The following is a 13,769-nucleotide window of genomic DNA, read 5'->3' as shown; positions in this document are numbered from 1 at the left end:
TGAGAACATCAACGTTTTAAAGCCAACCATTTAAACTTTAAATCAGACTTTGACACGAGAAAGAACAGTAGCCTACTAAAAGAAAAGGGTTAAACGTCCAATTCTCCAGATGACAAAGACCGATTTCCATGGTAAGATGAATTCAGGAACAACAATTGGTATAGAGAAGTTTTAACAGACAAATGACGAAAGAAATAATCAGAAATTCTGGGCCAAATTTTGATAAAATAAGGGGGATAAACAAGTAGTACATTTTATTTTGACACAGATGAATGTGCAAATCAAGCTAGAGAATGAAAAGAGAATCCAAAGTCTGTGGAGTGATGGTGGACAGACCAGATGGAAAGGATCTGTGTTTATTAAAAACTGAGTTATATCAGAACATAGCAGTCAGGAATATATATTTTTTATTTAGGCCTATTTTTTTTTTTTTTTTTTACAAAATTCACAAGTATAAGGCATATATACAAATAAACGTTTTTACATTTATCAAAAAACTAAACAAGCACACACGAAGCAAACAGAAAACCAATAAGGATGTTTGCTTTGTTTAGGCAAATAAATGAATGGTGAAAAAGTTCATACTGTGGAATGGCGATATAGTTTTCAAAATAAAAAAATACAATAGAATTTCAATTAAAAAATACAATATAATATACAGTATAGCTCAACGCGAAAAATATGACTTCCCAGTTTTATCTCTAACACACATTACACAATGACATTGGGTTCATGGGCATGGCACCACATACCACGTGCATCGGAACAACTAGAGATTAAATGTAAAAACATCATGAAAATGTTTCTTTTTTATATCAATAGTATACAGATTAAACAAAAACATATTTCCCATACATATGTAAACATAAACTCATCCCACATTATATTGGTAGTTTACACAATTCCCAGTTGTATTTCTACAGGTCTTGAGTGACAGTTAATCTTAACCATCAGAAATAAGTGAATCACACTGAACAACACTTTATCAGCTTTTGTTCAACTGACTCTAAACAATATCACACTGAGCAACTAGAAATGTGACATTTACCACTTACATCCCAAGAACACTTTCAAGTAAAGGTGGCAGAATTTTTAAACATCTATAAGAATATGTAACATAGCTTACTATATGGAGCAAGACTGGACGACAATACAATACACAAGATATACATCTGTATACTTTGGGGGGTAGTAAACTAGGAAGCGTAGAATGACAATTGGAAATCAGCCTAGACTAGAGGAATGTTACATGTGCATCATTTAGTCCCATATAACCTCTCAATGTCCTTTATATAATGATTTTTCAGTTCTTTTCTCTTTAGTTTGAAGGCGTCCGTCACCAGCCCTGTTTCTGGAGTCCAAACCTCAGAACTTAAACGGATCTTCTGTGGAACCTCAAACCTTTCCAGTTTATCTATAGTACCACACACACAAGTTTATACAGTTTATACACAGACACAGTGACACACACACAAACATAAACGGCTTTGTCGTTTCTCATAGTATCAAACACACAAATCTCAGTAATTTACAACAAACACTGTTTAAAGATGTGTAATTTCAGTGCCACCCCCAACTCAGTCTGCATATTAAAGTCACTTTGAAATCAAAATTGACCATTTTTAATTTTATTGAATATTGCATTCATGTGCCCTCTCTTTAATCAAAATAACTTCCCCTCCCTCTTGCAACGACATCTCTTCTCTTCTCTGATGATGTGTTTAGTGGTATGAGGGCGGGACAACCTGTCGATCACATGAGATCACAGCAATAGCAAACCACAATCCAATCAATTCCCAAAGGACAAATTCTAGTCCTGCCCTAAATTTTATTTTGTTCGAGAAGCCGTTTTACTCAGACATAAATCACAATAGGGAAGAAAGGACTTCCAGCTTCTGTTTCATGCTAACTAAGTTGGGATAGGTGGGGAAAAAAACACTGAAACAATACACTTTTCAATTCTAAATACACAAACAACTGGAGATCTCTACAAAATACCTAAAACAAACAAACAAACTCAATTAAAAGGCTTGTAAAAATGTGCTTACTTTTTACTGCAATCTCTTTGATGACTTTAAGCACTTCCTCCTCCATCATGGTGTGGTTACAAAGCTCCTCCCACTCACCCTCTATCCCACTCTTATTTGCCAGCTCAGTCAGTTGCTTCTGATTGGGCACCACAAAGCTGATCAAGTAGTTCTGGTCACTAATCGGAAATGAATCGCACATGTAAATGTAGTGTTTATCCAGGTTAATCTATAGTTAGGGAATATTGTGCTGTGTGTGATTGTTTTGCGATCAACTGGGATGTAAGGTTCTGGTGTACCTGCTGGCATAGACGCAGATGTTCTCAATGAGGGGGCTGTTTTTCAGGGCGGCTTCTACCTTCCCCAGAGACACATATTCACCTGCCTGCAGCTTTACCAGGTCCTTCTTACGATCTGAGAACAGGAAGTGGAGGATTGGCGTGCTATGGTTTACGTAACTCAACAGCAGACTTCTCTGATGTAACTCTTCTCTGTAAGATGATACTCACCCACAATCTGGAGACAACCGTCTGGATGAACTTCCCCGACATCTCCGGTACAAAACCAGCGCTGCCCCGACTCGTCTAGCCAAAAGTTGTCATTTTCTCCCTCCCCCTCACTCCCATAGTATCCCATGGCAACATTCGGTCCACCAAACAAAATCTCCCCTCGTGGGTGCGGCTTATCCTGACTGGTGTATCCACCTAATGATGAAAGAGAGAGAGGTTAGGAATGTAAAATGAACCCTCAATTGCAGTTGGTGTGTGTGTGCGTGCGTGTGTTTTTCTTACCCTCAGGCCAGTCTCGCAGTTTTATTTCACAGCAAATGAGAGGAGCTCCAACTCGTCCTGTACTGTAATCAGAAACTACAAACATACAAACACACAAGACTGAACACGTCAGCTCAGGAATCTAGTCATTTTAACGTGCAGGATAAACGTCACAAGTTGAATGAGTGTGTGAGCACTTACATTCTGTGATAGTTCCTGCTCCACAGGTCTCTGTAAGGCCATAACCCACAGCGATGGGGCAGAAACACACGTTCATAAATCTCTGTGTGGAAGCAGACAGTGGAGCCCCTCCGCACAACATCCGGCGTACACACCCACCCAGCAGCAAATTCACATGCTTGAAGATCAACCTAACATACACAATATCATAAAAGAGAGAGAGAGAGAGAGAGAGAGAGAGAGAGAGAGAGAGAGAGAGAGAGAGTTTTTGGTTGCACTTTATTTTACAGTACATTTACTTACAGTGTACTTAAAATAGTGGGCAATATAAGGTAACTGCATGGGTTAAGGTTAGGTTTAGGGTAGGTTCAGGGTTATAACCTAGTTATTATTACACAGGTATTATAATTACTATAATAAGTACATAGTATATGCATGCATGGAACATGACTGTAAAATAAAGTGCAACAGAGTTAAAACATTTTTTTTTTCAATTTGTCAGAATATTTTACTTTGTTTAATCAATTTGGACAGCCATTTTTTATATTGAAACCTCCAGACACTTAAGCAATGATATTCATGATGTTTTTTTTTGTTTTGTTTTTTTCACCCGTTAACATGTTTTTGGGAAGCCATTAGTAGCCATTTCGTTTAGGAAAAAATTGATACGACAGACAGACAGACAGACAGACAGATAGACAGATAGACAGATAGACAGATAGATAGATAGATAGATAGATAGATAGATAGATAGATAGATAGATAGATAGATAGATAGATAGATAGATAGATAGATAGATTAACTCACATGTTACACACCGGAGAATCAGCTCCTTGTGACACCTGCCGCAGTTTATAGTTGTATCCTACTTTAAACAGAGTCCTTCTAACCACTGACATCTCTCTCAACTTCCCATTAACATTCCTGCAGATACGATCCATGATCTCCTACACACACACACACATACACACAATATTGAGTAAAGAAAAGGGAACATAAATAAAACACCTAAAGAAAAGTAAAATTTGAAAAGCTCACCGGTACTGCTGCTATCAGGGTGGGTTTGAGCACAGAGCAATCTCCCTTATCGCCGCTCTTTATTTTACTGGACTGCACAGACAAGAGCACAGGTCAAACTCAGAGATGATGGTATAATAGTGTGTGTGTGTGTGTGTGTGTGTGTGTGTGTGTGTGTGTGTGTGTGTGTGTGTGTGTGTGTGTGTGTGTGTGTGTGTGTGTGTGTGTGTGTGGGTGTGGGTGTGGGTGTGGGTGTGGGTGTGTGTGTGGGTGTGGGTGTGTGTGTTAGTGTTAGTGTTACCTGGTCCGTGAGTGTGTGTGGGGAAGAGTATCCGACCCTGCAGCCATATGACAAACAGGATATTTCTGCTGTCAGCTCCAGCACATGAGCCAATGGGAGATAAGCTATATATGAGTCCTGTGATCTGTATATATAAACAGCAATGTGATTATTGTTAACTAAAACTAAAAGTACTAAAAATATATATATATTTTTTATTAGAATAAATCTGAAATAAAATAAATAGTAAATATATAAATGAAAAAAACAACAACTAACTGACATAAGTTTAAATTGAAATACTAAACTTACTAAAAAATAAAATGTCACAGCTAAAGTGAAATATTAAAAAAATAATAAAAATGACACTAAACATTTACTAAAGCTTGAAATGAAAATAAAGAAAATAAAAGCTAATTCGAAATATTAATAAACACTACAATAGTATATTAATAATACTAAAAGAACACTGACACAAATAAAGATTTATGTTGATAGTGAGCTTGAAATATTAGAAAGACACTAATTTATACTAATTTTTACATGCTTTTAATCATCAGATGCTATGATTTGTTAGCACAATTTTACACCCACACTTCTCGTTCATCTCTGTATTTACTCCATCACACACTCTGATTCAGTTTTACCCTACTGATGCATTATGTCATAACCAGGCGTGACTTAAGTGATTTAACCTGGAAGTAATTTGTCTGTCTGTATATATGGAAAAACATGCAAACTAGTGTTACTGTTTCTCACCCTAGGCCCGGGATCCGCTGGCACTGACCCGCCATTCCTGCAATTAGATTACTGTGTTGCATCTTCACCCCTTTAGGCAGCCCTGTAGACCCACTTGTATACATAACCACTGCGAGATCAGATGCAGTCGGCCTCTCATACTCTTCACTTACTAAGAGATTGACAAAAAGAGAGAGTGAGTGTATCAGCTTTGTTAAACAGTACAGTTTGGTTGCATAAGTAATTGTGTTGCATGTTGCTCACAGTTCTCTGGCTTTGCCCCAAGCTTCATTACTTCATGCACACTGTGAAGGGTGAGAGACTGTGGGTAATCAGCCTGACATACTTCGCCACTGCCAGTATAGATAACATGCTGCAAACCTGAGAGTACGGTCAAAACGTTCTGAAATAGAGAGAAAGAAAAAATATAAAGTTAGTCAGACCACAAAGATAGGCACAGATATGCATGCATGTCAGGGAGTTTGTGTACCTTCAGTTTGCTCTGCAACAGTTCTGTGCTGGTGATGAGATGTGTGGCTCCACACTGATTCAGCCCATAAGCTACAGCATCTTCACCCAGAGTTGCATACAGCGTAACCACTGCACACAAACAAGCACACACAGTTATTATTTTACAGGCTATTTTGCCAGGGTTGCTGCAGTATAAATATATTAACATACAAATACCAGTTTGCGACATCAAGCAGCATAACAAGCTGGTTTTGTACAGAAATAACTGGAAGCAGCTGATTGTAGCCTTGTATATTTGAGTTAAAAATGGCCGTAGCGGCTAGTTAAGAAAAAAAGCATTCTGCATGCAGACTGACAATTTGTCTGGAACAAGCTTAAATGGTGCAGTGATAAAAACAGTGAAAAGGCAAAAGTCAATCAAATTCATGGATCAGAAGTTACATAAACTAAAACTTCTTCTGAGGACAAAAAAAGTATGACGAAACCTTTCATAAAAAAAGTGTTGTGATTGTATTACATGGGTAGTTGCGTCTGAAGCAGGCCTGCGCTGTGATCATCCATTCTGCCCGTGTCTCACAGAAGATGGCAATGGTATTTTTTGGCCGTTGACCCAAAGCTGCCAGACCACTGCCAAAAGATTCCACTGCTTGGCTGACCGCTTCATAGGTCATCCAGCTGTAGTCTCCTAGGACCACCTACAAACAGAATCACGAATACGTTTCTTTATCAACTGTCCTTAACATCTTGACCGTGATCAGCTGATACTGAAAGAGAATTAACTGAATCATTGGATGAATTTACCTTTTTAAATATCTTCCCATTGGGTTGTTTTTCTTCTTCTTCACCAAGGACTTCTCTGGTGCCCAGACAGGGTTCCTGACTGAATCTCTTCACAGCATGAGCAAAAAGTTTGTCCAGCGTGTCTACGCCCTCAAAGTCCTGAGTAGCGAGAGCATCTGCACTTTCTACCGCCCGATACGGCCCGTCTGGACGTCCAGTTATACTCCGCGCTCTCTCACACTGAGGCAACATGACCTACACACAACATACACAGACCAACAGATTTCCATATGAACATCAACTTAAAAATAGTAACAAACACCACATGATAAGAAACGTTAATCATCTCTATGTATCCTACACCCCGAATTAGACCAGAAACCCCTCTGAGAGATTAAAAAGACACAGAAAAACATTTCGGCATCCAGACATGAACAATAAGGGGAAAAGAGGAAGAGTAAGTATGATATAAATAAATGTTCGAGTGAATGAATGGCTGATTTAGGAACTGCTTCACAACAAACCTACCACTAACGTTCAAGCAACCCTGAGGAAACATCATGAAACATCCGTGGTTGTGGCTGACTACAGCTATAAACAAACTAAATGTTTATCCTGTGCAACACTCACACGCACCCACACACACAAAGACATCCGATCAAAGTGAAATGGTTGTGTAGGCTGTTTCTTGGCACAATTATTGAGGCTTTTTTAAAGTCTTATGTTAAAAAGACTGCATTAATAGACCAGTTCAATCTTGCTTTCAGAGTTGAACTAATGCTAAAACTAAATAAACCACCAAAACCAGTTTTAGAAGCTTCACTTGAATGTTATATTGAAGATCTGCTGCTTGCAAAGGAACCGATCAACATGCACAAACACACATGCTCCACCAGCATGAGTTAAAACAACACTATCCAGGAATGCCACCGTTTCCAAACTGATGACATCACAGTTTGGAGGGATTCGAGCAGCGTGTTCAGGAAGTCAGATGACCCACTTAAACATCTGGAAAAACTGTCCAAGAAGACTGAATTAACTTTTAGACGCACATCCTGTACGGTGATATCACCTTTATCTTGCATGATATAGCAGATACAGCCCTCTGAATCAGAGAATAATTTTTTTGGTTCAGTGGTGGTTTGGTTTGGTCTGTTCGTGAAGCCAAAGTTTGGGTTGAGTCAAGATTTTTTTGTTTGAGGAAATAAATACTTATATTCAGTTGCTTAAAAGTATGCATTCAATTGATGAAAAGGGAAAGTAAAGAACATTGTTATAAAAGTATATTTAAAATAAATGCTGTTCTTTTGAGTTTTCTTTTTATCAAAGAATCCTGAAAAAATAGTTTTGAGTTTTCTATTATTTATTATAGTTTATTTTTTATTTATAACAAAATATAAAAGAGGCACTTTAAATAATGTTTTGATTGAACTAACACGCATAATGAACAATTGTATTTTTCAACATTGACAAAGATTAATGAATGCACTTCATTAATAATGTTCATTTTTAGTTAATGTTAGCTTACACATAAATAATTACAACACCCAATTTTTATTTATATATTTTTTAAATACTGCTATAATGATGTAATTTTGCCATTATCACATTAATGACTTTAAGCTAAAACTTTATAAAAACAGTTTCTGTAATACTAGAGGAATTACATGATTATAACATTCAAAACCAATTGTGCAGGGAGCTAGTCTTTATTAATCAAAAGTAAAATATATAATACATTGTTACTTTTGAACCAATCAACAAAAAACGTTAAGGTTTAAAAGGGACAAGGGATTAATATACTAAGACAATTTAGTCCAATCAGAATTTTTTTAAATTGAATTTACCATCAAACAAAAAGTATAACCTGTCTTTTACATGAATGTTTCTGAACGATAAATTGTTATATACAGAAAATGTTTTATCTACATTAATATCTTACATGAGTGTATGTCTGCTCTCCACTTAAAAACTTCAATAACATCAACACTGTAGATAAACAGTATAATATTACTGTAAACAACTGAAAAAGAAAGCCATCTTCATTCAGACAAACATGAAACCCAAGGCAAAAGAATTGTACAGGAAGCTGAAATCTTACCTACAAATAAACACTGTGCAAAGCAGTTCTTCTTTTACTTCTTCAGACAGACGGCTAACTGCAACAGGAGGTTTGGGCTTCCCTTCCCTTTTCTTTCCTCTCTCTCTCTCTCTCTCTGTCCGTCTCTGGCTCTCTTGGCTGTGATTGGATGCCTTTTGTAAAGTTCCAGTAAACCTAATTTTGAGCCCACCCGCCGGTCCCAGCCAATCAGAAGACAGATCTGATGAGGAAGTTCTGAGGTTACATTTGAGGGAATATCAGGAGGTGTTTCCTTTACACACATAGTCTTGACAAACAGTTTTTCCTTTAGCTCACTTACACAATCATACACGTCAGAGCTAAGAGCTTACTCAAACTTTGAAGAACACATAGTTCTATTACTCAGACACCCACTCAGCTGATGCACATTTACTGTTGCGAGAGAAAAAACTTTGGTCTTTTGGTCATGGTTCACACAGCTGCCAACTCAGAACAGGTCTGACCTGTACATTTGCCTCAAGTGTAGTGGTTCATTAACTTTGACCACATAAATACACAAGTGACTGATGCTTGTGGGCTTCTAACGTTGTCCTCACCATGCCCACAACCAACCATCCTATACTTTTAACTCGGTTACTTACCGTTTGTGTGCTATCAGGACATCTAAACGCATCCTTCAGGGCTGGTTTTCTTTCCAAGGAAACAGTTGGGGCTACTAATATTAGACAAACCGTCCATAAAGAAGTAAAGTTCTGATTCTGTGTACAATCTTTCAAAGAATTATTAAGACCAAACAGAAGAGGATGGGTTTCCTCTTTCAACATTGGTTTCTCAGTTTTTCTATGAAACTGTTGCCATTTGCTCACTTGGGAAGAGGGTGGTTAGGCATGCTACTTTGTACAACTCCTTTGAGACATTTACCATTGTTAAAAGTCCTAAATAAATAAAACTGAATTGAATGGAGAGAATAACATGCTGAAAATGATAGCTCGAATTACAGACGGGAAAAGAATAGAACGCCCTTGTGAAAGAACACAGGTCAGGTTTGGTTTTGAAGTCAGATCTGCTCTACTGATTCAAAGCGGCTCTGCTTCAGATACTCAAAAATAAAACGTTCTGACCTAGAGCAATACAATTTGTCAAATAAATGAACATATAAAGAGTTGTTAATATTGTGATGTGAATATAATCAGGTCTAACAGGGTAACAGGCCATTCTGACTAAAAATAAGAAGATACAGATAAAGACAGACACACTTTCACAGGATTAGTGAAATGTCGTAAAACATGACTTAAAACAACTGGTTCACATACAGTAGAAAGAGAAGACAATAAGTATTCTATTTTTCATTGTTTATTGGTACATTTCTATTACAGAGCAACGACTGAATGGAAGCACACAAAGACCATATTTCAAAGAGAAGTACATGTGAAACTTACTTAAGGAAAAAACTTTTACAAATTGCTGAAATACAATTCCATGACAGGACATCTTATTTGACATATTTCTCCATGAATTTCTTGTGGAATTCAGAGCGCAGTGTGTCATTAATGAAGCGCTTTTCTTTACGTGATTCATCCACTCCTTTAGCGCAGTTCTTAAACACGACATCATCATCCCACCTGCCAAAAACAAAATGTTGAGCTGTTGTGGACACATGGAGATATTGTTGATATTGCTGGACTCAAGAGTACAGTACAGAAACTATCACACTTTTACTATGTAACATAACAATGAGTGAAATGTTTACTATTAGATGGGCTGTACTTTTTTAGTGTTGCATCATCTTATATTTAAGCACTTTCTTTTGCTTCGGGTATAATTCTGCAACATGAGTTTGAAGGTAACTTAAACGAGAAGACCTAACAATTGTTACTTATTTTGACCACCACAAAATTACCTTCTTTTCACACTGAATGTGTTCTGGATCTGCGTTTGTTGTTGTTGTAGTTGTTGCTGCTGCTGCTGCTGGCCTGCCAGATTAAGCAGTGGATTCCCGCTCAGAATGTTCTCCATACGTATCCTCTCCTCTTCTGCTTTCTGCTCCCTTTCCTTAATCACACACAGAACAACAAAAACAACAGTGAAGACTAAAGCCAATAAGATATCAAGCCTAAGAAAGGCATAAATGCACATGAAGGCTGGTCATTATCACAAAACAAACCCTGACAGGGTGTCCCAAGAACATTGGTATTGACGCAAAAGTCAAGATTTAATTAGATTTTGATTCACAAGCTTGCAATTTGATTTCATTCCAATCAATATATATCAGATAAAGTATATTTAAGGCAGTTTTTATAATACTAAAATAACCTTATAATAGCTGTGTTTCCAATAAAGATTTTCCCAAAACTTATTTTCTATAAGTTATACGATATTTTCTAAATGTTGAATAAAAAAACGTTTGCGAAATTAAGATGTTTCCATTAACCGATGTTATGGAACTGAAACGTAATTTTTTGCTCTCGCAATAAGTCATTACAAAAATCATGGCAACGGATGTTTACATATATCCCAGCCACTGCACTGCCCATTATTTTTAATCGAAGGAGACATAGGCATGTTATCCAAGCATTAATGGCAAGGAAAGCCCCTTATACTTGAGAGCGGCTGCGTATGAGATTTTTCTGGGTGTTTCTACCTTTTATCTGCTTCGAGGTCTTGATTGTGGCATTTCTTAGTTGTTTAGAATCCAGTATTCCTGTAATTCTTTTGTCTTTTATGAGTTTAATAAAGAACTCGGTCTTGTCTTTTGTCCAAATTTGCCGCGTCATCTACGTCAGGTGAACTGTAATTGCGCAAAACTGTTTCAATTGCAGTTTTGCGCAATATTCCTTTTTCAAACTGCCTAAAAAACCACCTCATGCGAGCATAATATATTTATATATGCAAGTTTTTGCTAAATTGTAATGTTTCTGTTGGCCGTATTTTCAATTTGCGCAATTTAAAGGGTAATCTAAACGCGGATAATGACAATTATGTTCCTACACCTATTTGGTTTGGAAATATAAACATTTGTACTGTGGCTGTTTTCATGATAGGTTCATTCAAACATTAATTAAATACTGAAGATTTATTAACGATTTGTTAAGTACATACATACATAATATGTATTATAGTGCATATTTTAAGTTAAATGCAACATTTCGTGACAATAATTACATGCTGATTTATTGAAATCTTTTCACAGTTGAAACATTGAGTAATTACGACTACGAGACATTATACATTTTGGTAAGTTCTACTGTATCCGTCAACATACCTTCTGACGTTCATTCAGGATTATTTTGTGCTATAACTAGTAGTAAAGAGAACGAGATGATCTGTTCAATTGCCGCTAAAACTAAGGCCCATTAAAGAGCGCCATAATGGTTTTGACTAAAAAATTGATTTTTGGGATTTAAGAATCAATATCATTATTTGATATGATAAAAAAAAAATGGTAATAATTGGTCAGTGAGGCTCACCTTCTTCTCCTGCTCCTCAGCTCGCTCCTTCTTGATCTTCTCCAGTTCAGCCAGCAGGGCGGCAGTGTCATCATCACTGTCAGAGCCGGAGTCAGAGTCATCTTCATCCTAAAACGCACACATAATTTAAACTACAGCCAAAATCAATCCGCACGGCTAAGTATATATAAAAAAAGTATATGTACATCAGTGAGGGGATCGTCAGCATCCAGGTTGGCCGCAGGAATCTGATCCAGACGTGGGCGCTTGGAGGAGGATGAAGACGATGACGACGAAGTTGTGTGTTCTGAAAGAAACAGGACAGGATCATGGTCAATGAACACATCTTGACCGAACAAAGCCACAAAAAAAAAAGTCACAAATACATGCTTCTTCACCTCTCGCTCCTCTATCTCTTCCCTTAACAGCAACTCTCTCCCTCTCCTCCAGCTCACGTCTGAAATCACGAGCTCTCACCTCTTCTGGAGCATCCTGAGTGGGCTGCCTGGGGACACAAGCATATCAGGAAGTTTTTTAATTCGGCATGAAACGATCACACAATCATTGAGTCCACAGGTAATAGACAAATTCTCTGCAAATAATTGATTTTTCTGCAAAATAAAGTCTGTAATCAGCAACTTCACCTGTATTTGATCTTGGTGTGTCCTGGCAGATCTCTGCTGGAGTATTGTTTGGACAAAGCGCTCAGATCTCCCTCTCCTTTGCCCCGTCCTCCTCGTGCGGGCTCAAACGTTGGCCTTGCCGCTGTGGTCATGTTTGGTTATCTGAAACAAATAATTTATAACATCAAATTAATGATATGACATCTTCAGTCAAGTGTCTGATAACGTTTAGAAGTGTTCTAAACTATGGAGATTTCATATAAACACATGAAATATGCTTTTGACCACAGTTGTAAAAATACAAAATTGCATTTGGGCATAATGAATGTTGTTCTTTTAAAAAAAAATATATATATAGACATCTATTTACTGAATGTTCCTTTAGGCAGGAGAATGTGTAACTTATGTTGAATTTAAAGATAACGTATGTTATCCTCAATTTATGTAAAGTTAATAACGCATTGATAAGTTATTTTAGGATAATGTAGATAATTCTTTTCTGTTTCTTTGTAAGTATTAAATTCATTAGACAAAATGGAATGACTTAACCCAATTTAGACCTTTTAATTGAGTCTATCAAAGTTCTAAAAACAAGGAACCTTGGAATAATTTCGTTGTTTAATTAATATGACAGAACATGTGTGTAACTCCATTTTGACGTCTGTAATGCTGACTGTTTCTATTTTTGTTATCGATAAAAACATGCTGGGTTTACGTTAACGTACTTGTGTTACATTATTTTACACTCACCTGCAGCAGGACGATATTAATCCTGCGAATACTTGTGAGCTATCAACGAGAACACAAATTAAACGTACTTACCCTAAACAACTAACTAAACCAAGCGAGTTTGTATTTTATTTTTTGCGATTAGCCCTTCTGTTGTTGCTCATCACTTATATCCCATCAACCACCGCGATACTCACACTACAGTCACGTGTATGTGGGGTCACGGTGGCCGCAGCGGGACAAACGTCGAATCGAAAAAGAGAGAATCAGATACACACTTCATAACACAACGGATCGTTGTAAATCTGTGGAATTATAACAAATAAATGGAATTATATTGGACAATTGTATAAAGTTGTGTAAATGCGCAGAACGTACTGACAACTAAAATAAAAGAATAACGTTTTATATTGTTATTGAGCAATGTTAGACAGACTATACTGACACCAAGCTGCGTGGATGCAACATCGCACGAAAGTGTCCTGTTACAAATGCCTTTGTGACCCGCTTTGTGAATGGTCAGTATTTACTTAATCATCAATATTGTTCGGGCGTCGCTATTTTAATTCGTTATTTTGTCATCCTACTTTTCAGAACAAGATCATCTAGCAGGTTTTGCAATACTAC

General features: G+C 37.1%; 2 protein-coding genes across 3 annotated transcripts; both read right to left on the bottom strand.

Annotated features, from left to right (window-relative positions):
* Window positions 1-321: 321 nt before the first annotated feature.
* On the bottom strand, window positions 322-8,678 carry acsl4b (acyl-CoA synthetase long chain family member 4b). 2 transcript variants are annotated; one of them, XM_077241155.1, is made up of 15 exons: window positions 8,366-8,678; window positions 6,286-6,519; window positions 6,002-6,179; window positions 5,504-5,613; window positions 5,278-5,416; window positions 5,035-5,185; window positions 4,297-4,420; window positions 4,017-4,088; window positions 3,786-3,925; window positions 2,999-3,168; window positions 2,819-2,893; window positions 2,537-2,731; window positions 2,327-2,441; window positions 2,049-2,206; window positions 322-1,414 (listed from the first exon to the last, which is right to left on the bottom strand). In XM_077241155.1, exons 2-15 carry the CDS (start codon window positions 6,514-6,516, stop codon window positions 1,257-1,259), a joined length of 2,016 nt encoding a protein of 671 aa, XP_077097270.1. In that variant the 5' UTR covers window positions 6,517-6,519; window positions 8,366-8,678; the 3' UTR covers window positions 322-1,256. The 2 variants fall into 2 exon arrangements, with proteins under 2 accessions (XP_077097270.1, XP_077097271.1); XM_077241156.1 differs by having other exon boundaries at window positions 8,370-8,507.
* Window positions 8,679-9,686: 1,008 nt separating this feature from the next.
* Window positions 9,687-13,356, bottom strand: cwc15 (CWC15 spliceosome associated protein). Its single transcript, XM_077241159.1, has 7 exons — window positions 13,164-13,356; window positions 12,435-12,575; window positions 12,189-12,295; window positions 11,997-12,097; window positions 11,812-11,919; window positions 10,245-10,396; window positions 9,687-9,966 (listed from the first exon to the last, which is right to left on the bottom strand). Exons 2-7 carry the CDS (start codon window positions 12,563-12,565, stop codon window positions 9,837-9,839), a joined length of 729 nt encoding a protein of 242 aa, XP_077097274.1. The 5' UTR covers window positions 12,566-12,575; window positions 13,164-13,356; the 3' UTR covers window positions 9,687-9,836.
* Between the last annotated feature and the right edge of the window lie 413 nt (window positions 13,357-13,769).

This window comes from Siphateles boraxobius, unplaced genomic scaffold, assembly GCF_051911475.1.
Source record: "Siphateles boraxobius isolate OS27281-9 unplaced genomic scaffold, OSU_SipBor_1 24, whole genome shotgun sequence".
NCBI lineage: Eukaryota > Metazoa > Chordata > Actinopteri > Cypriniformes > Leuciscidae > Siphateles > Siphateles boraxobius.
The sequence above is the reverse complement of the archived record's forward strand: the minus strand, read 5'-3'. Positions and strand labels throughout refer to the sequence as shown.

Bases quoted from the DNA above. Each gene is read 5' to 3' on its own strand.
- acsl4b (XM_077241155.1), bottom strand. From the start codon at position 6,516: ATGTTGCCTCAGTGTGAGAGAGCGCGGAGTATAACTGGACGTCCAGAC. The intron at 4,421-5,034 runs GTGAGAAACAGT...TTATATATACAG, and splicing joins CAGCGGATCCCGGGCCTAGG to ATCACAGGACTCATATATAG. The intron at 2,442-2,536 runs GTGAGTATCATC...TCCTGTTCTCAG, and splicing joins CGGTTGTCTCCAGATTGTGG to ATCGTAAGAAGGACCTGGTA.
- cwc15 (XM_077241159.1), bottom strand. From the start codon at position 12,565: ATGACCACAGCGGCAAGGCCAACGTTTGAGCCCGCACGAGGAGGACGG. The intron at 12,296-12,434 runs GTGAAGTTGCTG...TTGTGTCCCCAG, and splicing joins CACACCAAGATCAAATACAG to GCAGCCCACTCAGGATGCTC. The intron at 9,967-10,244 runs GTAATTTTGTGG...TGTTTTTGGCAG, and splicing joins ACATTCAGTGTGAAAAGAAG to GTGGGATGATGATGTCGTGT.